This window comes from Elgaria multicarinata, chromosome 8 (genome assembly GCF_023053635.1).
Source record: "Elgaria multicarinata webbii isolate HBS135686 ecotype San Diego chromosome 8, rElgMul1.1.pri, whole genome shotgun sequence".
Lineage (NCBI taxonomy): Eukaryota > Metazoa > Chordata > Lepidosauria > Squamata > Anguidae > Elgaria > Elgaria multicarinata.
The window spans coordinates 52056151-52082732 of NC_086178.1; the positions used below are offsets into that span (position 1 = coordinate 52056151).

The window sequence follows — 26582 nt, forward strand, 5'->3', positions numbered from 1 at the left end:
CCTTTTTACAAAATGGAGGGGTGGGGGAAGTGAAGATAAGGAACATACAAAATGGTACAGGCAATGTTCCACCATCAGGCAGGGCTTGTCAGAGATCTGAACCTGGGAATCTCACACCATAAGAGAATCATACCCTGGACTAGAGACAGACAACCTGATGCCCTCCATCTGTTTTGGGCTACAACCCCCATTGGCATGACCAATGGTTAGGGATTATGGAAGTTATTGTTCAAAACATCTGGAAGGCAGTAGGTTGTACACCCCTGTCCTAGAACAACAAGCTAGTCAGATACTCAGATAAACTATTCACAGTATTTACAGTATGTGTCCTTGGGCTGAGCCCTGACACTGAAATTAGATTCTGGAGCAGTGTTCTAGTACAAACAGAGCCCTGCAATGGAATAAGTTAAATTTGTCTGACAGTCACTTTAATTGCATCTTACCATAGGTTCTAACAAGGTAAGTTAAATTGGGTACATTTCTGAAGTTTAACTTTATATATAAGCAAAAATGGGAACAGTACATTTCTGTATTTCCCACAATTAAATGCAAGATCATTAACATTTTAACAGAATTTATTGTGGAATTCATACGGGACTGACATTTTAAATAGCAAACTGGAAACTAGATTCTTAAGGCTACAAGCCTTAAAAGCTGTTCAGCCTACACAAACTATGTTCATATTAAAGAGGCTTGAACAAGGCAGTGCTTTGAAGGCTAGGGTACATATCTCAGGGGCTTTCAAAGGAATTTAGTGCCTTATCCTAAAATCTGATTTGCCAGCATATAAGTGTGAAATGGAACGAAGTATACTACTAACAATATCGGAACACTACAAAATATACCTGTGTGCTGGCACTGCAAGATGATAACAACTTTTGGGGCAGATATACTCTTAAAAACGTTTAGTGGTAAATCTATTCATCCCCAAAACAGAGTACGTTGGTCTTAGTGTTTTCATGTGGGATGCCACGGGACAAGTGTCACCTCTTGGGTACCAATTGTAATATGAATGATGTTGAGTGACACCTTACTCCCAATGCCTGTGCCTTTTTGTGAAAAGATGTATTTAATATTTTATGGTACATTTTCCCATTATACAAATGGGAAGCCTCATTTAGCCTTTCTTTCTTTCTTTTTCCCCGTTAAAGAATTAGAACCACAAACTGGTGAGTGGGGAGAGTCTGGTTCAGGGGTAGGTAACGTGTGGGCATCAGGTGCCCTATCCCCCCTGCTGTTAATAATAATAATAAAAAACATATCCCACCGACAAGTGGGATTGCTGTGAAATAGATTTCTGTTAGTGCTGAAAAATGTGGGTTCAAAGGCACTTTTTAGAGTGTTGGGGCTCAGACTCCACCTCTATCTTGTATTTACTTTTGGGGGCAGGTTATTTGTCTTTTGGCAGGGCACCCATGGTAGCCATTTTGTGGTGGTGCCCACAATAATTTCTCAAATTGCCAAATGTGCCCACAGCCGAAAAAGGTTCCCTACCCATTCAGTTAATTCCACTGCAGTCCTCTGAGCTTATCTAGTAAACATTGCTGCCAAATAGGTTTTTGTTTAATCTTTGGAATGGTTACCAACTTGGGACCAGGTTACCTGGTGGGTTGCCTTCTCCAATACAGACTCGCCTGATCACTAATATCAGAGGAGGCCCTAATGACTGTACCTGCAGGTTGCCATCTGGCACCAACCCAGGAGCCAGCTTACTCCATGGTGGGACCCACTTTGTGGAATTGCCCTCCTCCTTTGTATGTGGGAGGCACCAACTGTGGCATGTTTTAGGAGCCTGCTAAAGACCTAACTTTCCACTCAATCCTTCTTTGATTGTGCTGCCCAGTTTGTTGATTATTAGTTCTCAGATTTTAAATGTTTTAATTGAGGTTTGTCTTTTTAAAAAATGTTTTTAACTGACATGTTTTGTATTTTCTGTTTTTAAATGTTTTAACTGTGGATGTTTTGCATTTTAATTTTTTACTTCAATATGTCTTTTAGATATAGTCAAGCAGTCTATAATATTGATTAAATAATAAATTTAAATTATGTGGGAATAAGACATAATGACACTGTGTCACTACAGAGATTTGCACGCGCTAAGGCTAAACATATATTTGGGGCTCACAAACTTTGTGTAGAACATCCCTAACTAAAAGCTCCTCCTGTGAAGAGCAGCGATGAATAGGATAGCTGTCTTTTCCAGAATAAACTTAAAAAACAAGTACAACCCAAGAACTTGATACTGGATTTAAATCATCTCTTGATATTCCATTTTAGTTTCTAATTTTCCTGTTGAATCTTATTCTGTGAAACTTACATGGTACAGAAGTAACCTAGAAATATTTCTGGGGAAAAAGACTGCAGTTTTTGAATTCATCAAAATGTTATGAGAGTTACTGTAGTTATGTAGCAAGGCAAGAAGGAACTGAAGGTACAGTTTCTAAATATAAAAGAAGGGGAAAGAATCCATAATGCAGGAAACAAAGTAAGTATTGAAATTGTTTAAAATTCGTTGTTTTTCTGCAAATAGATACTTTTTCACCTTTTTTGTGCTTTACAGTGAAGTGCAGCTTTTCTTGTTTCTGCACATTTGCGCACACACCACCATATTTTTGGAAGTTGCCATACTGCAGAAGCAAGCAATTAATTTTTTTTTAAAAAAATCCATGTTATAGTTTCAAAGACTGGTTGTTTGTTTCTTCAAGGAAACAATTAAGTAATTTGTGAAATGCAAGAATTGAAGATTCTCTTCCATGTAATACTGACAGACCTTAGGGACGGATTTCCAATATTTCTACGCTGAAAGATCTGAAATAACTAATTTATCTGATTTTTCTCCAATTTCAGATAGAGATAAGAGTTCATCTGTTTCATAGTCATCATCAAAGGATCTACAAGGAAAGAACAAAAATATTAAAAATGTAGATGCCATACAAATATGGTTATAAATGTTTAAAGTTTTTCAATTAGATTCATTTTGTAACGGGTGGAGAGATGTAATACAAAACTAGTGGAGACCGGTGGCTCTGATTTTGGTGGGGCTGTGAATCCATTCCAAATTTCAGTCAGAACCAGCCAGACCGCCAAAGGAGCTATCCAAGATGCTGAGCCCTAGCCTCAAAATAGGTTCAGCACTTTGGATAGCTCCTTTGGAGTTTTAGCTGGTTCTGACTGAAACCTGGAATGGATTCACACACACCCCTCCCCCCAAAAAAAACACAGAGCCACCAGCCTCCACTGTAAAACCAATGAAGTCCTGTAGCACCTAAAGACAAGCTATTTATTGTGGCATGAGTTGGAAAAAAACGCTTTAAATAGTGGTCTTAAATAAACATGAAATGAAAGAGATAAAGACCATGATAATTTGACATAAGGCTTAAATGTATAAAATATAAAAGCTTTCATGGTCATTTTAGCCAAGTGTTTACCATTTTTTCTCTTCATACACATTTATTTATTTATTTATTTATTACATTTCTAAATGTAATATTACATTTATTACATTTCTAATAGCCGGAGCTCTCTGGACGGTTCACAAAAATTAAAACCATTCAAAGTATAAAACAACAGTATAAAACCATAATATAAAATACAATATAAAAGCTCAACCAGACAAAAACAGCAGCAATGCAAAATTACAAATTTAAAACCATGTTATTTAAAATTTATAGATTGTGTGTGTAAACATAAAAAGATGCATGGACATTTATCTGTCTATCAGTTTAATAATATGTTTGTTCATTTTGCAAAATTCATAAGGGAAAACCCATCCTCCAACAATTGCTTTAGAGGGAAAGGGAGGGATCAATAGTCATTTTGGGGAGGAACTAATAAGAGGGCATACTGTCTCTGAGATCAATTTCTCCCTCCACAATTACTCCAAAGTGGAAAGGAAGGTCCAGCCTTCCTTTGCTGCTGAGGTAACTATGGGAACAAGTATTTTTATGTCAAGAGATTGTGGCTGGGTTCACACAACATGCTAACCAACACAGTGTAGGTTGTTGTTGAACTGTGGGTTATCATGTTGTCTGAATGCAGTGTGTTTTCCACAGGGTAGATTATCATGTTGTAGAAACACAATGCATTTTCCACAGGGTTGCTTGTTTACCATGCAGTGTGGCTTGGTTCTCCCTCCCCACTTTTATTGTGATTTTAACAAAGCAGAATAGAAAATAAATCACGGAAAAGAAAGGGGGGAAAGAAGAACAAACATTACATACATAGGAATGTCGTCATTCCCCCCATCAGATACACCATTCATTAAAAAAAAAGGGGGGGGAGAGTTATGCATAGGTTTCAAGAAAAGCAGACATTATTATTATTATTATTATTATTATTATTATTATTATTATTATTATTATTATTTATATCCCGCCTTTTTCCCAGTACTGGGACTCAAGGCAGTTTACAAGATTAAAACATGTACAATTAAAATATATAAATATAAATTTACAAAAGTTAAAATAGAATTAAACATGCAGTAAAATTAAAAAAAATATCCATGCAGTGTGGCTTGTTAACCACCATGAACAACCCAACAAGAAGCCATGGGTTCTCAAAGTGGCTTGATTAACACTGCATGATTAACAAGCCACCTTGCAAAAACATGCTGCTTTCAGACAACACATTAACCCACTCTGCAGAAAAATCCCTGCCTTTAGACAACATGCTAACCCATAGTGGGTTAGTGTGTTGTGTGAACCCAGCCTGCATGTTAAAGGGTGTGGTGCCTCTGAGCTCAATTGTGGTGGTTGACTCCACTCTGTCCCTACTCAAGGGTAGTGCTTGTGTGCTTTCCTTTTTTACTGGGGGTACTCCTTAGTGGCATAGGAAAGTGTGCATGTGCCACCCCTTGTTAGGGATGGTTTGGGGGTGGGCAGGTGGAGATCCTCCAAATGCATTTTTTTCTTATATGCAGCAGGACAAAACAGGATATAGAGAAAAGGTTTCTCCCCCCCCCCCCCAGAGAGGAAATGTATATCTGGATGGAGTAAAGTGAAAATGCTTTTGAAGTAGCTATACTGCTCTAAAATTGTTATCTTGTTTAACAAAACTAACTTGGAAATAAACAATAATATTTTCAATATAAAAAATTGGCAGGATACTAATAAATAAAACATTAAAAATGAAGGCTCTTCTCTATTCTCTGGGTAATATTCAGTGCTGTCATTCTGCTAGCGCAAAGTTTCTACCACTTGGGGGAACCCATTTTAATTCCTGCACAAGGGTCAGATCCAATATTTTGATTCCACTTGTGCAAGCTGTTGTACAAACCCTTCCACAAGATACTACACAACTCATTACTACTTCATTCACCTAGGTATTGCTTGCATGTTAGTTATTACATAAGCGCTTGTGCAACCACTAGCGGAACAACAATACCTCTTGTACATTTCCCACTAGCCTAACATTGGATGCAACCCTCTGTCAAGGATGAGTTCCCTCAGGGCATGCTGGTCACATTGTTCTTAGCACCACAAAAGACTTCAACTACATGGAGTTAACAATACAAATTCTTCCAAAATAGACACAGGCAAATCCTTTGGTTGAAATATAAATTGACCTGGTTCACATGTAATGACAAGCTACCATGGGTTAATCTACCCACAGGGCTTATCGCTGCGTACTGGCCGCCATTTTTAAATATGAGCCATGGCGAGGGCAGTTGTTGGCATGGTTAACAAACCACCTACAATTCTGAAACAACCCATGGTCCAACAGGAACATTTCTGCCTGTGTAGTTTAGGAATTGTTCAGATAATTACTTTGACATTGAGTGGCTATCAACTACATACTGACTCCCTGAATGATTTGGTTCAGACACTGTGTCTTAGTCATTTCTTTCTATATTTTGTATTGACATGCTTACATTGACATTCCAAGCTTGGTTAGTTTGTAACTCATCAGGTTCTATTGTTAATAAAATGTTTATCTTCTACCTATGATAAAAGGTATTATCTTAGTTTGTTTCAAAATAACATCTTCTAGATTCAAGCATATGAGTTTCGAGGCTTCTGGGAGTAGCCATTATAATCTAGTTTTGCAGTTAACAATACCCACCCTTCTTGTAACTGTTCATTGCCAGACTCTTCAGCAACAAGAATTTCATACTCCTCGGCAGCATATCTGTCCCAGTCAGAGGGCTCAGGACCATCATTCTCAACATCCTAAATAAGTAGGTGATAATGAATGAGAAGGAACAAATACAACTAAACAAACCAAAGCTTATATCAAAATTGTGATTTATGTAATTTAAAGTATTTAATTCTCTCTCACACACACTCTCTGTCTCTGTCGCTGTCTCTCTCACAAACACACCTCTCCAATGGCTAGGGCGCCTTAATATAAAAATGTATAAATACAGCCCCAAGGCAATTATAATAAATGTCCCAGTTAATTATCTCTATATGGAATCTTCTTCAAGGTTCATTCAAGCAGGCAAAACCAGTGAAGACTACAGAAAGGCAAACAAAGCATTTTTCATATGACACATTTGTGTGTAACTGAATTAACTTATTCATTTAAATCCAGACACTTCTTGCTTGAGAGGAATCCCCATTCATTTCCACTAAAAAGACAGATCCAAGGTATAGAAGAAGTCAATCTGGGAGCCCTCCCTTGAAATTAAGCATTCATTGATGTTGCTACATTGGAAGAGATCACTGGGTTCATGGGAACATGTTTTCAGACCATCTACATTAGAAGTATAATAGAAGAGCAACAGCCCTGTTCTGTGAAATTATTTAACTTAAAACATTTAATAAAGTGAAATATTCTTCATCACTAAATTTTTAAAATATCAATATAATAATGATATAGATGTATTCTTAAAGTTGTTAAGTCTTGATCTTGGGATCACGTGTGAGATCAATAAAAACAGTCTCAATGTCTCTGTTACTCTGAAATAGCTATTAAAGAACCTGTTACTAACTTTTACATGTAGATTCCCCCGCAACCATTTTTCTGTGTGGTTCATTTGCTAGTGCCATTTTAGGGGATAAGGAAGAAGAATGTGCAACAGGTTAATAACTCCAAGCAAACAAAGATGGAATTATTTAAACTCCATATGAGGTTCAGGAATGTCTAGCTATTGCTCTACAAACTGTCCCAGGTGCTGGGTCATAAAATAAAATAATAGGGGCAATACAACATTCCCTTGTTCTTTCACCAAATATTCAGCAGTAGGAGCTGCCCTAATTTACACTGAGGTTATTAGGCAAATGTTTAGGGAAAGAGCTGTTCTTTATTAGGAGTTGTAGTACTGGCCATCACCACTACATTTGTTCACTAGAAATCCTATGGGGAACTCCATGAAGGCTTTGACCTGTTGTCTCTTTTCACGGTAAAACTTTCCTTCAGAGTAATCACTATTTGAAAACACTGCTGCGTTGTACCTTTTGCACAGCAAAGGGATCCCGTTGCTCATTGTCCAGGTACTTTTCCAAGTTAAAGAATGTGTTATAAAATACAGGCGCCATTCTGCATCTCTTCAACTCTCGCAGAGTTACTCTTCCTGCAAAACCAGCAAACAAAGATTGGTGTCTTTCAGGGCAGCTTCACAAATCCTTTTAAGGGGGCCTTACTTTCCAAATAGGCTGACCTAGTTTGTCAATCAAGTCATGTGAGCCTCTTTCACTGCGGTGAGATGTGCATTGACTTGATTTGCATTGTGTTTCAGGTCCATGGATAAAGCTCACTACACATTTGGAAAGGTCTCCTATTATGCCATTTTTTAATTTTATGGCATTAATACATGTACCTACATATTTGAGCCTCTGCACCTACTTGCAGAGGCACCTCCAATTGTCTGGGGACCTAAGCCTATTTGGGAAGGTGTACTTCCTTTTACCTGTCCTGAATCTCCTACCAATCAGTTTTATGGGATGACCCCGGGTTCTAGTATTATGGGACAGGGAGAAAAATGTCTCCCTATCCACATTCTTCACACCATGCATAATGTTGTACACCTCTATCATTTCTCCCCTTAGCCTCCTTTTTTTCCAAGCTAAACAATCCCAGCTGTTGTAACCTTCCTTCATAGGGGAGATGCTCCAGTTCCTTAATCATTTTAGTTGCCCTTTTCCCAGCTCTATAATACCATTTTTTAGGTGTGGTTACCAGAACTATACACAGTATTTTAAGTGTGGTCATACCATAGATTTGTATAAAGGCAGTATGATACTGACAGCTTGTGCAAATTGCAGCGGCCAGATTGATAGCTGGAACAGGGAGGTTTAAGCATATAACACCAATTCTGGCCCGCTTGCATTAGCTGCCTATACGTTTCTGAGCCCATTACAAGGTGCTGGTTTTAACCTATAAAGCCCTACATGGCTTGGGACCACAATACCTGATGGAACGCCTCTCCTGACATGAACCTACCCGTACACTGCGCTCAACCTCTAAGGTCCTCCTCCAAGTGCCTACTCCGTGGGAAGCTCGGAGGATGGCAACAAGGGAGAGGGCCTTCTCGGTGGTGGCCTCCTGACTGTGGAATGATCTTCCTGATGAGGCTCGCCTGTCACTAACATTGTTATCTTTTCGGCACCAGGTCAAAACTTTTCTCTTCTCCCAGGCATTTAACAGCATTTAACGAGGTTAAGTTTGTTTTTAATGGACCCCAGAATTGTTGTTTTTAAATGGATACTGTTGTTTTTATACTGTTTTTATGTTTTTTAAATTTTGTATACTTTTTAATGTTTACCATTTTTAACTGTTGTAAACCGCCCAGAGAGCTTCGGCTGTGGGGCGGTATATAAATGTACTAAATAAATAAATAAATATTCTGAATTCCTTTTCTTATAATGCCTAACATGGAGTTTCCCTTCTTTAAAGCTGCTGCACACTACATTGACATTTTCATCGAGCTGTCCACCACAACCCCAAGATATCTTTCTTGTTCGGTCACTGCCAGCTCAGATCCCATCAGGTTATACTTGAAGTTAGTTTCTTTTTCCCAACGTGCATCACCTTACACTTGCTTACATTGAACCGCATCTGCAATTTGGATGCCCACTTTCCCAGTTTGGAGAGAGCCCTTTGGAGCGCTTCACAATCCCTTTGTGTTTTAACAACCTTAAATAATTTAGTGTCATTGGCAAACTTGGCCACTTCACTGCTCACTCCTAATTCCAGATCATTTATGAAAAAGTTGAAAAGAATTGGTCCCAATATCGATCCTTGAGGGACCCCAATATTTACTTCCCTCCATCAGGAGAATTGACCATTTATTCCTACTCTCTGTTTTCTGTTCTTTAAACAGTTACTGATCCATAAGAGGACCTCTCCTCTTATTCCATGACTGCTACGTTTGTTCAAGAGTCTTTGGCAAGGGACTTTATCAAAAGTCTTTTGGAAGTCCAAGTAAATGGTGTCCACCAGATCACCCCTCTCTACATATTTATTGGCACTCTCAAAGAATTCTATAAGATTAGTGAGACAGCCTTTGTGGAAGCTGTGTTGATTCTTCTTCAGCAGGACCTGCCCTTCTATATGCGTACTAATTTTGTCTTTAATAATGCTTTCAATCAATTTACTTGGAACAGATGTCAAGCTAACCAGCCTGTAATTTCTTGGAACCCCCCTGGGCCCCTTTTTAAAAATTGGTGTTACATTGGCCATCTTCCAGTCCTCTGGTACAGAGGCTGATCTTAGGGACAAGTTGCATATTTTTGTGAGAAGGTCCGCAATTTCATATTTGAGTTCTTTGAGAACTCTAGGATGGATACCACCTGGGCCTGGTGATTTATTTGCTTTCAATTTGTCAATAAGATTGAGAATTTCATCTTTTTTTCACCGCTATTTGCCTCAGTTCCTCAGACTCCCTTCCTGAAAACATCAGTTCAGGCATAGGCATCTGTCCTGTATCTCATTTATTTATTTATTTATTTATTTATTTATTTATTTATTTTTGCATTTATATCCCATCTTTTTTCCTCCAAGGAACCCAAAGCAGTGTACATAATTCTCCTCCTCTCCATTTTATCCTCACAACAACAAACCTGTGAGGTGGGTTGGGCTGAGAGTCTGTGACTGGCCCAAAGTCACCCAGTGGGTTTTCATGGCTGAGTGGGGATTAAAACCCAGATCTCCTGACACTTTAGACACTACACCACACTGGCTCCTGCAGTGAACACCAATGCAAAGAATTCATTCATCTCTGCAATTTCCCTGTCCTCCTTTAGTACTCCCTTAACTCCATTGTCATACAGCAGTCCAACTGCTTTCCTAGATGGTTTCCTGTTTCTGATATATTTAAAGAAGGGACTAGCTGAGGGTGCATAACCTAGGAGGCTTGTAAGGATTACTGCTTGGCCTTGGATCTCCAATAAACAGGTGAAAACATATTTTTGTCTCATGGTGAAATGGTCCCGTGACTGCCACAAACACAAAGGATAATGAAGACAGAAAAGAAAAGTCTTTAAAAACATCATAGAGGTTCACATAATCTCATTCAAAGAACTGATCAGCAATGTAGAGGAGCAGTGTTATATAAATGGCCCTTACCCTCACTTTCTGGCTTTACTAAATCAAGCATTTGGCACAGTAAGTCATGGAATGGCAACGGCTCAATGCCCATGGATTCCATCCTCTCACATTGTTCCTCATAAAAATACTCCAGTTCATACATGGAGAGCATGCCATCGCCATCCAAATCCATGCATCGGAACCAGTATTCAATACTAGGAAAAGAGAGAAATGAATCAGTTTTGTTTGTTGGGGCAAGCAATGTTTTCTCACAAAGAACCCTTATTAGGATGGCTTTCATGTGCACAATGAAGCTTTGTCTGGCTTCTTCCCATATAATGGAAAGTGCTATCTAGAAATTCAGAGCATGAGCTAAGGCAGAAAATACCCTCCGTTGTTCAGTAGCTCAAACTGCATCCTCTCCCCATCCCAAAAGTGACATTCTGTATATGAGCAGGATATAAATTGATTAAGTAACAACAAATAATTCTGTGCAAGCTATCAAGGTCCTCAAACATCAATGTGCCCATAACTTAGCCATAAAGTATGTAGTTAAGATACAGAAATTATGTGAATATGATTGATAGAACTGGAGACAATGTATTGCAGGGGTAGGCAAATTGTGACCCCACAGATGTTTTAGTCTACAACTCCCATGTTATTATTCATTTGCAGGGGGTTGGACTCAATGGCCTATAGGCCCCTTCCAACTCTCCTATTCTATGGTTCTATGAAATCAGGGATGGGGGACCTTTTTCCCCCTCCTGAACCTTTATTCTGTTCCTTGGGGTAATTTATTGGGGGCTGCATGCTGGTGGCAGGCAAGGCCATCCCATTTCTTTCTCTTTTTATGTTTGGGAGGAAGTGGCAGACACTGGTATTGGGTTAAAGCTTCGACACAATTTTATTTGGATGCACAGAATATAACCAAATTTCTGAGAGGAGGGGAGAGCTCAGGACCACTGGTACTTCAACCCTGGCTAATTAGGGTGGTGTCCTGGCTATCCACACTGGATCTTGGGCTCCCCCCTCCAATTCACTTGACCTCTCTTCCCATCTAAGCACTACCTTGTTTATTACAGGGCTTCTCCACTTGTAGCAAAAGACCTGCAGCCTTACTGGGGCTTTGACTTTTGGAGTCTTCATGGGTTTAAGAATCAGTGCAATACATGTGCCTACAAATTGCAGGCACAAGGTTCACATACACATGGAAGACAATGGGGTTTCAATGCTTTTCAGTCCCAATCTAGATTGCGCTCCTCACATTTACAATTTATGTGGAAAAAAATACTACACAGTAAGATGTCCTGGACAATACAGAAAAAAGAGAGCATAATAAAAAGATTAGATAGAGGGGGGGGACCACTGTGTAAAAAAGGGTGGAGGGGGTTCTGATGGTCATGAAAAATAAAGAGGCACTGCGGAAAGAAGAGAAGCAAGAATTGTTACCACCTGAGACTACTATCTTGAATATTTCCCCTACTTTCTAATTAATAGTTTAGTTTGAAATCCTGGAATGAACAGTCACAACCACTTGAGTTCTTCATTGGTTCAATGCCATGAGCTAAATGAAATTCAATACAGCCTGTGGGTCCAGGGGTTCCCCCTACCACAGGTTTTAATTCTTTCACAGAACCTTAGGGTACCCTACCCTACCCCAAAACCGTGTAGTGATGCTGGGAATTGTAGTCCAACACATCTGAAGAGAACCAGGTTGGGGAAGGCTGTACTAAAGTATATTTCTGACAGTTTAGCATTTTCAACATAGGGTGGTATCTAAAGCTGCACTTGTGCAGGGGGAATTCCTTGTGAATGTCTTCATGGTGCCAGGTTGACACTGCCTCCCTCCTCAGCCTTGAGCTTTCATGTCTTGGGGCGCCACCGCATAATCCCAACCCCGAGGAGGGAACACAGGGTTTCAGGGTTGCCATCCGGGTCCTGGAGCTGGCTGCGCTCTCTTCCTGGTGGAAGGCGACAGATCGCCAGTTGCCTTCCACCAGGCTCCACCCCAGGTTGGCCCTGGATTGGCTGTGGAGCGACGTAACGTGGTGTTGAAGTAAATCCTTGACTTTTTCAAAATGCAGCATTGCGGGGAAGCCCTGCAGTGGCTGCAAACCTGAGCCTGCGTTGTCTAAGCGATGGGGCGCAGATCCACAGCCACTGTGGTGCTTTCCCCATGTGTAGACAGCCCCCTTGTCTTTCTTCCCCATGCAGACCCGTGTCCCCCCAAAAACTATCCTAGATGTTGGGGACCCTAAGGAAAGGTCTGGTATGTGGCGCAGGAGGTTGCACTGAGAGTGAGAATCGGGGGAAATCAGATGAAGGCAGCTTGTGAGTGCAGTGAAAAGGGGAAACAGAAAACAACAACGCTGGACATACAAAGGGAACGTACAAAGGAAAGGGAAGGCTAGGTGGAACAAAGAGGTGGGGGAAAGGAGATGGCAGTGATTGGTGGAGGGGGGGGGAAATAATGGACCAAATGGAACTTTAAGGTCTTCCATCAATTCATCCAATGTTTAAAATAATTGCAAAAACAAAATTTTTGTACAATTCTTAGAAAATTTGAGGCACATTATACATTATGAATAATAATCGTAACAACAAAATCAGCCATGAGGGAGCCTCATCTAATTTGGGACTGCGCTGCAGAAGTTTAGTCTTTCAGCCATGCCTTTTTAAATCAAAAATCCTCCCCAGAAGCTGCTATTTGCCCCAGTAATTACAGAAGATGTATTTTAACAACTTGCAACTACACATATTTTGATAGTAAGATGTATTTTTATAATAAAACTTTCCTTTACACCATCTATTTTAACATTTTGGATGTCTTATCTTACCTTGTGGGGCTTCTTTTATCTTCTTCAGAAATCAGAAGCCATACAAAGTCTGCATAGCTCATCTGGTTCTCTTTGTGTGTTTGAATTCCTCTAAAATATATAAAGATTATATAGTGAAACCCTAAATAATTATGCAAATAAATATAATGAAATACAGATTTCAAAAATTCACCAAAGATCATGTGAGGAGAATTTTTTAGGCGTTTGAATATACCTCAGCGATTAAGAGCACAATGCTATGCATGATTAGACAGAAAAAAAGTCCTACAACTCCCAGCATCCCTTCAGCCAAGCATGCTGGCTGGGGAATGCTGGGAATTGTAGGACCTTTTTCTGTCTAAACATGTATAGGACTGCACCCTAAATGCCAATTCTTGGGAATGCGTTACTGCTGGTGATTAATGTTGTTTTAACCTGAACTAGTACTCCAGAGAGCACGTCAGGAGTTTTATACTAATGATAACTTCTCTTAGCATCAGGATCTTTGAGTGAGTTTTTAATATAATGATTTATACTGATCTAATGTCTCCATGTAGCAACTCTTCTCTGACAATCTCCATTGATTAAACTTTCTTGCAAATATACCCCAATATACAGACAGGGATGCAATTATTGCTCAGTGGTAGAGCATTGCCTTGCACACACAAATCCAAGGTTCAACTCATGATAACTGCCTGAGATTTTCTGACACAGGATGTGCTTTGTGCAGGAGTCAAGGCAATTTCACATGACACTCAAAAGTGCATTTGAGCTTTTTGCTCTGTTTTTGAGCATTGTTCACGAGAGAGAAGATAAAATTCAGAAAGGAAACTGAATGCAGCCAATATGAGCATTAACATTTGCATTAGGAAATGATTATAGACAAAGGTAATATAGGCTGCATGTATCGAAACACCCTTCGACAAGGAAGCAAACACCTGTTGACGAGAAACCTGCTTGTGCAACAGCACCCTCCCCACCCATGTTCCCCAGCAACTGGTGTACATAGGCTTACTGCCTCTGCTACTGGAGGTAGCATATAGCTATCAGGACTAGTAGCCAATGATAGCCTTCTCCTCCATATCTTATTGTCTGTTTGCTTCATTGTTCCCCACTTTCTTACCTAAGCACAGCTCCAGTGAATATTCTCTCTATAATCCTGCTTGACAGAGCTGTAGATGAAGAAACAGTTTTTAGGAATAGTTTCGATTCTTGAGTATGGTTGCTATCATTTTAACAACTGCTGCTTTATCCTACAGAAATTAAGTATGTGTAGAAAAATCATCATAGGTGAAATGGCTTCTAATTTTGTGTGAAACCCAACATGAAAATGATTTTCCTCACTGGACATGTTTTTACTACATATCAAATTGTTGTCATTCATTAATTTGATTGCTGAATGCCTTCCATCTAGTCATTCTGTTCCTTAGTTTAAAATCTGTAAGAATTATCCTGATTATGTGGAACAGTCTGTAGGATGTACTATTTTTAGTATATAAAAATAGCAGGAATTTGAGGTCTTTCGTTAAATATTAAAAGCATGAAAACCTGTATGCTTTAATCAACTGGAGAATTAGGGGGAAATTAGCTATTGAGGTTAGCATTATAGCAGGGTTTGGGAATGGTGAAGAAGATGTTCAGATTAGATTCCTGGTTATGGTTTTATTGTTTTCACACATCTTCCTATGCAAGGTTATGGCATAACAAGTAGTTTTTTAAGGTATTAACTAGCCTTTAGCTTCTTCAGCATTTGTGGTCTAAATAGGGGAAAAAGCTATCTCAATTCCAACTTATCGCTAGAGTATGTATGCCTATTTTGCATAATGATGAAGTGACTGAAGCAGCAGCAAGAGATAAGCTAGAGTGCTTCAGTAAGAATGCGGAGGAAGATATATCAAATGTAGTAATCAGGGATGCCCTTAAGGCACAATTGAGACAATATTTAATTTTATATTCGTAAAAACAAACACTGCTTCTCTTGTTCTTAAATCTGCTTACCTTGATCATTGTATCTAGCTAGATCTTTCTGGTTGATGTAGAGATCATGGTCAGTGTCCAATTCCCAGAATTTACAGTAAATGACATAGAAGTGCTCATAGGAAAAATAATCAGTGATTTGATTTATGTCTTCCTCTTCTTCCAAAAGGGCTAAGGTCTGAAAAGATGAGAATGGATTCATTCTACACAGAAGGAGCTGAACAAGTACCAGATACTCTGACTAGGATGATGTCTTATGTGCCAATCTTTGTTATTATTCATTCACTACCCACTCTAAGCTGCAAAAAGGCCGTATAAAGCCTTAAAAGTTTACAATGAGATTTAAAAAAAACAACAACCCACGAACAAGCATTATTATCATCTCAACTTGGAACGGGATGGGCTGCTGCCAGGGTGTATGAGGCAGTCAGTGGGAGGTGGGAAGGGAAGGGAAGGGAAGAGAAAGGAATGGGGGAGGGATGATGGGCAGGGAATGGGATGCTGCCCAGTAGAGTTAGCCTATCAGGCAAAATAACAGGTACGTGGATTAGTCAAAGATGTTGTGGGAAGTGGGGAGAGCTAAAGGTTTGGTTGACCCATGCAGGAGCCAGGCTAGTGGCCCATACAGTCCTCCTCCTGATTGGCTCAGGTGTGCCTGGGAGTGGGGAGACCTCTCCGCCCTTCCAAGTATGAGGTTGTATGCTGGATTCAAGCTTGGGACTCCTGACCCACCAGACCAGGGCTCTTTCAGCAGGGCTTGTGCTCTAGCAACTAACACTGGATATTGAGGCTTAGGGGGTGGGGGGAGGGGAGACAAAGCAAACTTTTGGATATTTGATTTGTCTTCGTCACCACCAGTACTTATATGGTCACTGCAATCCTTAGTGAGGCCTATCTAGCATCCTTCAACTCTAGAAATCTGCCACAGTATCATACTTTTACTACAAAATCCCATAACAAAACTGAAATTTCTGTATAGGCCTTGGGGACAAAAAGTGTTTTAGTAATACTTGTTCTCTAAATGAATCCGAAAAATTAACTTACTTGTAGAAAATTACTTTTCCTCAACTCTGTCAGAGATATTTTCCCATTCCAGGATCTATTGACTGTGTAAAATATTCTTTGAATAACCTTGAAAGAGATGAAATACAAGTCTCAAAATCATTTGAAAATCAGAACTGGACTTATTCCTAGTGTGGATAATATATAGACACACACAACAACAACAACAACGGCATACAAATCTTGCATCCTGTTTCTGCCTGTAGCCCACGGGTCACACTTTTGCACAAACCTGACAATCCCTGGGGTTTTTTATCCACTCCTGGTAGCAGGAGGAGCCAAGCAGAAGCAATCAAGCTGCATCCATGAGCACACTGGCTTGCTCATGTGATGTGCAAACTGGTTCATTCCTTCAACTACTCAGGTCCCAAGCTGTGTAGGGCTTTAAAATGAAGTACTGTCAGTCTGAATAGTGCTTAGAAAAAGGACAGCACAGGACTGGGGCTAAGCTCTAGCAAGATATGTTCCCAACAACCAGTCCTAGTTAATAACTTAGCGGCTGTAGTTTGGACTAAGTATAGTTTCTTAGCAGTCTTCAAAGATAGCCCCTCATAAAATGCAAGTGCATTAAATTACTTGGTATTACTTGACTATCACTGTGAACACTTTAGCAAAGGTTGTAGAAAAGTAAACAGGATGCTAAAGAAAATTAAGAATTAAATTAATGAAACAAAATAATGCTGTTGGATAACTTGATTTCTTCTCCTAACACTGGCCATGGTTCAAAATGAGCCTTTGCTTACAGAAATGGTGACATATTGTTGATGCAGCCGTACCGTAGTAATGTAGCGGGAATGGAATTCTGGAGCATCCTTTAGAAATGTCAATCCAGGGTGAGTTTCTACTACATCCTGAAAGATACCCAAATTATTTAATCCATAAAAATTATGCAGTTAATGCAATGATATTATACACCACTGCATCATGAGTGTCACCGTCTTGTGTTATCCAGGGCATAAGATGAGAGCTGTTATTTCCCCCGCCCCTTCTTTTTTTGCAGCACCAGCTCCTGGCTGGCATAGTTGAGAGGCCTGAGGGGTAGTCAAACATACCTGTAATAATAGGATGAAATCTTCTTGTTCTAGATAGTTGCAGTTCGGTTTTGCTAAAAGACAAATGAATTTCGATGCATCGTCATGGCAATTGTGTAGTATCCTACAAAAGAGAAATGAGATTGCAAAAGTACTCCTAGCAATTTGAGTTCCCAAAGAAACAAGACTATGCTACTTTGTAAAGACTTCAGCTCAACCCTTATTCCTAATTCTCTGCTATAATTAATGGCCAAACTACACATGAATCACATAGTTTTGCCCTCAAGTGCAGGTGTTTTTCTCCCACAAATGGCCAGCATGGGGAGCCCTATCTGGATTGGGGCTCTGGCATGAGGGTAGGGAGGCTTTAACCAATTGCCCCCTGCTGTAACCCCAATCCAGATCATGGCCTTCGTACGGATTATCTGTATGGGAGGTTGGGGGAAGCTGCTATTTGTTCTAATGTGAGGGTTTAACTTCATGCAAATAGTCAGGGGCTATTTGCATGAAGTTAAACATATAAGGATTGCAATAGGGGGCAAAGGTTTAAATTCCTCCTATCTGCCATGCCAGGCTCTCAATCTAGATTAGAGGCCCCCTGCTAACTATTTGTGAGGGGGGAGACCTGCACAGTTTAAGTTCATATAACTGCATTTGCTCACGTTCATCTCTTGCTATTCTTGTCTCTCCCTCACTTTGTCTTCCCCTTTATCTATTTTATACTGAAGCTCCTTGAAGGCTGGGGACCTAACTAACTTTTGCTTATCAAAGTCTTTAATGTTCTGTGTGAATTGCTGATAAAATAATAAGAGTTTTACGGGGATTTTCCATGAAGTAGCACAGCGAAAAAGTCACTGACTTATCCTGACTTTTTCAGTGGGAGCAAGGTCACCCCGGCTCTTCCGCTGTCTGACCTTGCTCCATGGCCAATCCAGGGGTAGTCCTGGTGGATGGCAACTGGCAATTGGTCGCCGGAAATCAGGAAGAGGGCAGACAGGCGGCTCCAGTATCCGGATGACTGCCGGAAACCCCTTGGCATGGGGATTACCTGATGCCACCCCGGGTAAGCAAAAACATGGTGTTTAGGGGGAACGTAGCGCCAACTCAGTGCCGTGAAGACAGCCCCCTGGTTTGCTAATCCATGCTTTATTTAAAATCAGCCACTCTAAATGTCAGTATTACAGTGTCACAAAGGCTTTTGGGATACAGGGAGGGGGCAGGCAAAGGAGGAGGGATTCAAACAACTCAGGGTTTGAAAAAAACAAGCCTTGATTTGTTTGATTGTATGCCAAATAAATCCTGGGTAGAGAAACAAAGCATGGGTTAAATAAAGCATGGGTTGTGTGCGAACCAGGGCAATGAGAGGAATTATGGGCCAGAGTAAGTTAAGTTAGTGAGTTGAATCAGAGACGGTGTAAATGAGAAATTATTGAAAGCAGACATGTGGTGTTAGGTTATTAGAACAATCATCATCATCTATCAGTTGTTGTGAATGCTGACCTGTTAAATAAAAAATAAATGTTTATTGTTTTAAATACTTCTGTTCTAGACTAGTCTGGGTGGATCTGAAGATTGACATATTTCATCCCACATTCTATCGCTCTGTATAAATCAGTAGGTGGTGGCAGCTATTTTTTTGGGAGTCCCAGGAAAATGCTGGTTTGAATTACATCTAGGGTACAGGGCCTTATAGGGTACACGTCTAGGGTACAGGGCATAGATATGTCAGAACCACAGTGGGTCTTTCTGGCCTAGAAAAGTATGCATTCATATACAAATCTTATAAGGATACAAGAAGTATCAAATGAACAATCATATTTCAATAAATAAAATATACAATATATTAAAAGGAAGAAAACTGGAGACAGTGGAAAAATAAGTATTTGAAGAGCACAGTTAAAATACAAAAAAGAAAATAAACAAGCAAAGGAAAGGCATACTGGGCTGCTTTTTCTAGAATGATATTTTTACATAGTGTACTCACTTTCTCCACATGGCGACAAAAGAATGTACAGATACAAATCCTGTCCGCTCTCCTCCTGATGCACTGAACATGGGAGCTTTCCAGTACAGGGGGCAGCAGCATATCTGCATACAGCACAAGAAGATAAAATGCAGCTAGCTAGTATCCTGGGAAGACCTTATCTCTTCTTTTTTAGGATAATATTTAATAGAAAATAAAATGAAGAAAAGGTAACTCTTTAAAAGGTAACATTTTAAAAATAAAACCCAAGCAAACTAGAAGTTTTAAATTCTGAGTTGAATCTAATAGATTAACGGCGCAATCCTATGCATGCATAGACAGAAAAAAAAAAGCCTACAACTCCCAGCATGTCCCAGCTAGCCATTCCTGGCTGGGGCATGCTGGGAGTTGTAAGCCTTTTTTCTATCTAAACATGCATAGGATTGTTCCCTTTGAGTCTAATTTTATATTTATTTACTCTGAAGTAAGTATTACTTAGATTAATGGGTCTACCAACATGTAAAATTGATTTCATGTGCACCACTTTACATGTCTGAGGCTTTATCCTGTTGACAGTGGTCATGTATAAAAGATAGAAGTGCTCTTGTGGAGGATTTTTTTCAACGAATTGATGGCCATGTAGGATTTACAAACTTCCTGTGATATTTATGTCACCTGTGTTGTGTGATATGTCACCTGTGAACATAAATGTTCTATCTAAAGCACACTTTTAGTCCTCCACCCAACATTTTCCCATAGAGTTACACAAATTCGGGTCATTTGTTTGTTTGGTTTTTGGTTTTAATTTCACCATTATATAGAAGTGTCTGGTTATTATTAACCAGTGCCATATTTTAGAAGTTTTAGAATCATAGAATAGTAGAGTTGGAAGGGACCTATAAGGCCATCGAGTCCAACCCCTGCTCAATTAAAGTTATGCCACCATGGGAAGGGCCAAGGAGGAGGAGAATACACACACACCCCGCAAATTCAGGAAAGAAAAAAAGTTGCACAACAGCAGCAGACGCCATGTCAGTCCCCCCGTATTGGCTTTGCCTTCCGAAGATTTCATATGCACATAAACACGTATACGTACTAATGTTGGAGTGCATAGATTTTTTAAAAAAATTAAAAGAGCAACTGACAAGTACAAAAGTAAAATTGTCAAGTATGTTTTTCTTATACTACAGAATTGCTTTGCACCTCTAAAAGTAACATAACAGTGACTGTGGATGCATCAGACTTTATTACAAAGGGAGATGACAGACCTGCGTTAGGAAGTTACAAAATTAAGTTCTGGTTTAATCTGACTGACGGTTCCAAAAGGGTTCAGCATATAAGACAATAAACTTAATTATAAAATGAAATATAAAACCTGTTGAAATGGTGGTGGTTGTCAAACTATAAAATAATTTAAAAAATATCAAAACCATCCCTATAATCAGTGAATACAAAGGAAAAAGCAGAATGAGAACAAATACAATAGAGGTAGCAACCTGCCACCCCAGACTTATCCTCTTTGTTACTACAAGCCAGTCTAAACAAAAAGGACTTTGTTATTGTTGTTGTTTTGCTGAAGACACAAATGCTGGCATTTGGAGGTCCAACCGCAGACTAAACCTCTACAATACTGGCAGAACTGAAGCAAAAGCAAAATCAGTCTAGGGACTCTAACCTCATATACCCTTGTTGTGGTCTACCTAACAGGGGCCACCACTGCCCATTGATTCTTTTGCTGCTCTCACCAACAGAGAAGTACTCTTCCAAGTGAATACCTCCTGTTGTCATCTCAAAGACATTGTTTTCCTGATCTTCTCATAGCCCCAACCTATGGGCTGTCTAAATGTCATGTTTGCCCCAGGGTGGCTCTGAATCCATGCTGCGTCAATTATACAATGCAGCTGCTGTTCTGGAGCCACCCTGGAGCAAAAAAAAACAAAGATGCGCAGTGAGGTCGGTATGGCTCTTCCGCTGTCTGTCCTCGCTCCGGTGCTGCACTGGGGGCATTCTTGGGCTGAAGGCAACCTCCCATTGGTCGCTGGAAGCTGTGGGAGGGGGCAAGCCCGGCAAGCCTAATGGCCACCGGAAAGCCTATGCTGCCTCTCCCAGTTGGAATTATCCGCTGCCACCTTGCAGCAGCGATAGCGCAGGGTTTGGTGGCAGAGCAGTGCCAACTCGGCATAGTGAAATAAACAGCAGCAATCTAACTCTCACAGAGGCTCTCCCAATGCTTGTTAAATGGCCAGCGCGTCTGTGTTGCCCTTAGACATTAATGTCTGGTACCTTTGGACACTAGCTGTAAACGTTTCGCTTTTGCATTTGTTCATAGTTTCATCTTATTATGACTTTAAACTAAAAACACTCTAGTTGAAAATATTATTTATCTTTGTTAATAATTATTTGATGATACCGTAATGAGATTCTAGCTTTGAATAATGAAAGCTAGAGAATAACTATGCTTACCTTTGCAATTTTCCCCATTTCATTAAGAGGGGCTCTCTCATCTTCAAACTCCGAAAAAGCTGCCTCAATCTTGACAATGGTCTCTTCATGGCTGTTGCAGACATTAGGAAGTCCATTGGGGAAATAGAAGCGTGGAATGTTTATGGATAAAGGGGCAGCAACAGTTACTTTATTTGGAGGCAGAAGTGACTGTGGGCTGACTGTCGAATTTGCAGGAGCTGGGGATGGAGTCACAGGCTTCTTCTCTTGTTTATTTTGGACCTAGAAAGATAATGCTTGAAATTATTTTTTCTACAACCATATGTGGAAGAGAAATGTAACAAAAATTAGCTCAGCAAGTGAACAGAATGTAATTAGCAAATGTCAAATAATGACATACTATTGAGATGTGCGTAACTTTTTGTTAACCCTGCACTTTCTTGAACTACTGCACCTTTCTAAGTTCCTAAAGCAGCATTCATTCAAAGCTATGCAATGAAGTGGGCAGGCTTCTGGTAGGCACTAAGTCTACTGATGAGAGAATATACTCATTCATTCATTCATTTAGATTAATACCCCATCTTTTGGCTACAAATTGCCCCGCTCGTGCTCTCCGCTCCTCTGATGCCATGCTTCTCGCCTGCCCAAGGACCTCCACTTCCCTTACTCGGCTTCGTCCTTTTTCTTCTGCTGCCCCTTACGCCTGGAAAGCTCTTCCAGAACACTTGAGAACTACAAACTCAATCACAGCTTTTAAAACTCAGCTAAAAACTTTTCTTTTCCCTATAGCTTTTAAATATTGAGTTTGTTCTGACCCTATACTGTCAGCTTCACCCTACCCGGTGCCTGTTTACACTTCCCTGTGCCTGTTTGCATTCTCTTTCCCTCCTTATTGTTTACTACAACTTTATTAGATTGTAAGCCTATGCGGCAGGGTCTTGCTATTTACTGTGTAATCTGTACAGTACCATGTACATTGATGGTGCTATATAAATAAATAAATAAATAAATAAATAAATAATAATAATAATAATAATAATAATAAGGTGTTGCAGCCTGGAGTGCCCTTTTCTTTCCAGGGCTCCAGGTGCTTTGCCCCTCAGCCAGGCTGGCTTCTGCTTACCAATCAGGCTGTGTCCTGCCCACATCCTTACTTACTTCTCTTTCCCATCAACCATATTGCATGGCTAAATGCCCGGCGAACAGCAGCAGACAGTTCTTCTCCTTGACAGTTGCTTTGAAGTATTCCCCTTCTTTTAGGAGCTTCTTTCAGACTTTTAAAAACTGGATTTTTAACTAAATCTTGGCTGGGAACCAGCTTCAATCTTTTGCTTCCAATTTGTACACCAAAACTCTTGCTATTCAGTATAGATTGATCTGTATTAGAGAAGCTGATGGAACAGCTGATAATTTCAAATCTATACTTACAGTGGCCATGCTGTAGAACATAAAACATTAACAAGGGAGTGCCCATACATGCATTCTTCACACATTTCATTTCACCTTTCCCCTCATTATCTTAGAACTAATCTTATTTATCTAAAACATTTTACCACACCTGTTCTTGTGCTTGAGGTAGCTTTCCACAGTTCTCATATACATTTGATTCTTCTTCCTGGAATTGTAGTTTTTCTTAGTAAATTCTGAATTTGCAAAATATTACAGCAGTGTACCACTGCATTCATTCATAGCAATAAATTTGTTGCAGTGTGATTTAAAAAGAAAAGATGGAAACACCTTGAGACTAATGCAGTAATTAAGTTCTCATATCATAAATAGCTTAGTTCCAAGATCATTAGACAGCTAGGTTTTAGATTCTACTAGCAGATGAAATGAACGCGATGGCTAGAGGTGAGTGTATGAAATGGTACAAATTCACACACTGCACCCCACCAAAAAGAGATTCTGACTAAGAAGGAGGAATAAGAAAGATGCTAAGATGTGGAATAAATATAAGACTTAATTTCAGACTATTTGTGCCAATGTTTCTTGAGAAAGCCAGGAAATAGTGCACAAAGTGTAATAAGGTATGGGATGCATATCTCCTCGCATGCCTATCAGAAGAAAACAGCTGTTCCATATGAATTTGAAGAATTGGCTGTTTAAATCTTACTTGCAGTTTTCTAACTGAATGTCAAACTTAGCAAAAAATTAAAACAAAACAAAACCTTTTCTTCCATTTACTATCAGAAAACACTTCAGCAGCCAGAGATAATAGGTAGAATAGCGAAGCACAATCACACTAATAAACTTTATTAATGTTATTAATCTTATCCTCAAGAGGAAAACACCTTAGGGCTCTTCCCTCTTGTTTACCAATAGTGCATTTATGTGCTAAGCTCGGAAGACCTATTTTTAAACCTATGGGTATCTGGTGCAAATAGTCTTCTGAAAATAGAAAAGCCTAAGGGAGACACAGTTCCAAGCCCTGATCCAATAAAAAGATACAAAGAGGAAGAAAAAGAAAAGCACATTCAAACCTGGGCCTGCTGGAATGACTTCAACCTCTTCTTAAATCGGGATGGAAGAACAAAATCACAGCCTTTTGCAAGGAAAGCTAACTCTCCTCGTAAATCTGGGTCCCTTCGCAGAGATGTTTCCTTGATCATCATCTTGCTTAGTTCCTGAGCAAACTTTTGTCTTCCCAGCAGAGGTATAAAGTCCCTCTGGGAGATCACTTCAGCCACAATGAGGTATTCTCTTTGTTTGGGTTTTTTTATGGTCAAGAAGTTCTAAGTGAAACATACCTTGCCTTCTTATTATTCACAGCAAGAATTGTTCAATCACTATACCTCACCCCAATGCCAGAGAACCTTTTTTCTGACATTCAAATAATCCCTGAGCATGAATATCTCTGGATACCTCTTTGCAATTCTTTATCAAGAGGCATGATCTACACCAGAATCTATGTCCCTTCTGGCTACATGATAGTCAGACAATCTGTCCTTGGCTTGTAATCGAGCAGAGGTATTGTGGGAAGGGAAGTACCCACCACTACTACCAGTGATGCTAAAGTTAGACATACTGCAGAAGTTGCTAAATATATCACCTTCCCAGATAGTTCTTATTTTATAAGCTTCAAAGGTGAAATTTGAGGTGCAAACCTACAGCAACCAGCCTCAGATGGAAGTAAAGACACATGCCATAGCTCAGGTCTGTGTGAAAAATTGTGTTATTGATGTGCCCATCATAAGATCACATATTTTTATAATTTGAACTATGAACAAAATAGTTGGAGCTCTTTAAATTGTTTGCTTTTCTTTCTTATTATGGAAAAATAGCTGTTTCCTTAAAGTCAAAGGACATATATTAGGAAAAAATAATTGGCTGGTTAGCAAGTATTTTCCTTACACATTCAAAAGTAGTTACTGTGCATTCCTATACCTGTTTACTCAGAAATAAATTTATTGGGTTCAACAGGACTTAATTCTTAATAAATGTGCTTAACACATGGCTAATTTTACAAGTACCAGGTAGGGTTTTGGATAATAAATTCAAGCATAATGGTGCAATTCTTCAATCATGTTTTCAAAACATCTAAATATTTCATTAGTTGTGTCTATATTTCTGTATCTTTAAATTTTCAAGCAAAGGCTGATACTTCTGACATCAGCAAACCATCAGATTATGAAAATCCCCAAAAAAGTGAAACAGTTTGGAAAACGTTAATTGTGGGTATTCTTCTCAAATCTTGAGCTTCAACACTAAACAGAAGCTTTGCTGAAGCCCCATGATTAAGAGCTATTGCTGCTACTGTACATATCAAAGCTGTGTTTTATAACTCACAAGGAATTTGACTGCTTGTAATTACAGATTGCTCTGGGACGCATGCAAACTGAGATACTAGACTCCCTGGCATCCTGATCTGGGAGAAGACAGAAAACTCATTCACACATATTGTTATTTTACTGTTCCAGGAGGAACAGTAGAGTTTGTTCCAAAACACTTGCTCCAAGAAAGGGTGCGCAGAGTTAGTCATGTGATTTCTTAATCAGATCATGAATAGAAATATCAACAGCTGGTATTCAAAGAATATATTTAGATTCATACAAGACTGGCAACGTGCACATTTGGCAAGTGTTCATCCTGAAAATCTTAAATATCCTATTTGTCAATAGAATTTTGTTTCCTTTCCTGTTAAAAACGATCTCAAAAAAGAACTGAGAGAAAATACTGACACCACGAGCAAGGACCTCTCCAAGAACCCGAGACAAATATGAGAAGCAAATATAGTTTCAAATTAAGACTATATTAAATGTATTTTTGAAATAAAAATTGAATTATGATTTCTTTCATTCTTCATAGATACTACTTCCATTTCATGTGTTTTTAAAATATCCCTATTTTGGAACAACTACGCTATATGTGATTAATTTCCAGAATCCGTTATCATTTCCACATATAGGGAATTGTGATTGTATTTAGACAATTATTTTTATCAAGCTCTGGAAGCAACTTTCCTAATCACGCTTTGAGGGATGAATCCTAATTCAGAATCACTAACATAATAGAGGAACAGAGAATGGGGGAAGCATGTTCAGTCATTTTTCCTAATTCCAGCCACTTCCTCTAGTCTCATACCATTCAACAGAGACATGAAACTTCAGAAGCTAGTAAGCAACTTCTAGTCTAGTCAATTTCAACTCTAAAGAAACTGTATTTTCCCTCTTTTAAAGGGCTGTGGATGTAGTTATGCATTTGCCCTTGTATGTACTAAAAATAAAAGGTCTTCACGCCAGGTGAAGACCTTTTTATATTCTTAGTATTTTAACAGTTTACCATTTTAGTCATTTAACTTTGCTGTTTTAAATCTGTATTTTAAAT

At 39.3% G+C, this 26582-nt stretch overlaps 1 protein-coding gene across 4 annotated transcripts in view; it reads right to left on the bottom strand.

Moving 5' to 3' along the window:
* Window positions 1–2039: 2039 nt before the first annotated feature.
* PPP2R3A (protein phosphatase 2 regulatory subunit B''alpha) overlaps window positions 2040–26582 on the bottom strand; it is a 38259-nt gene continuing 13716 nt past the window's right edge. For 2 of the 4 annotated variants that reach the window (XM_063132348.1, XM_063132349.1), the window contains exons 3-14: window positions 21780–22040; window positions 19338–19441; window positions 17375–17477; window positions 17099–17173; window positions 16305–16391; window positions 15282–15438; window positions 14407–14455; window positions 13305–13394; window positions 10507–10682; window positions 7395–7513; window positions 6061–6167; window positions 2040–2891 (exon numbers count right to left, since the gene is read on the bottom strand). In XM_063132348.1, the coding sequence (XP_062988418.1) occupies window positions 2795–2891; window positions 6061–6167; window positions 7395–7513; window positions 10507–10682; window positions 13305–13394; window positions 14407–14455; window positions 15282–15438; window positions 16305–16391; window positions 17099–17173; window positions 17375–17477; window positions 19338–19441; window positions 21780–22040 (1425 nt within the window). In that variant the 3' untranslated portion in view covers window positions 2040–2794. Of the gene's footprint in view, window positions 2892–6060; window positions 6168–7394; window positions 7514–10506; window positions 10683–13304; window positions 13395–14406; window positions 14456–15281; window positions 15439–16304; window positions 16392–17098; window positions 17174–17374; window positions 17478–19337; window positions 19442–21779; window positions 22041–23316; window positions 23374–24238; window positions 24827–26582 lie in introns of those variants that run through there. The other 2 variants (XM_063132350.1, XM_063132351.1) reach the window with 2 other exon arrangements.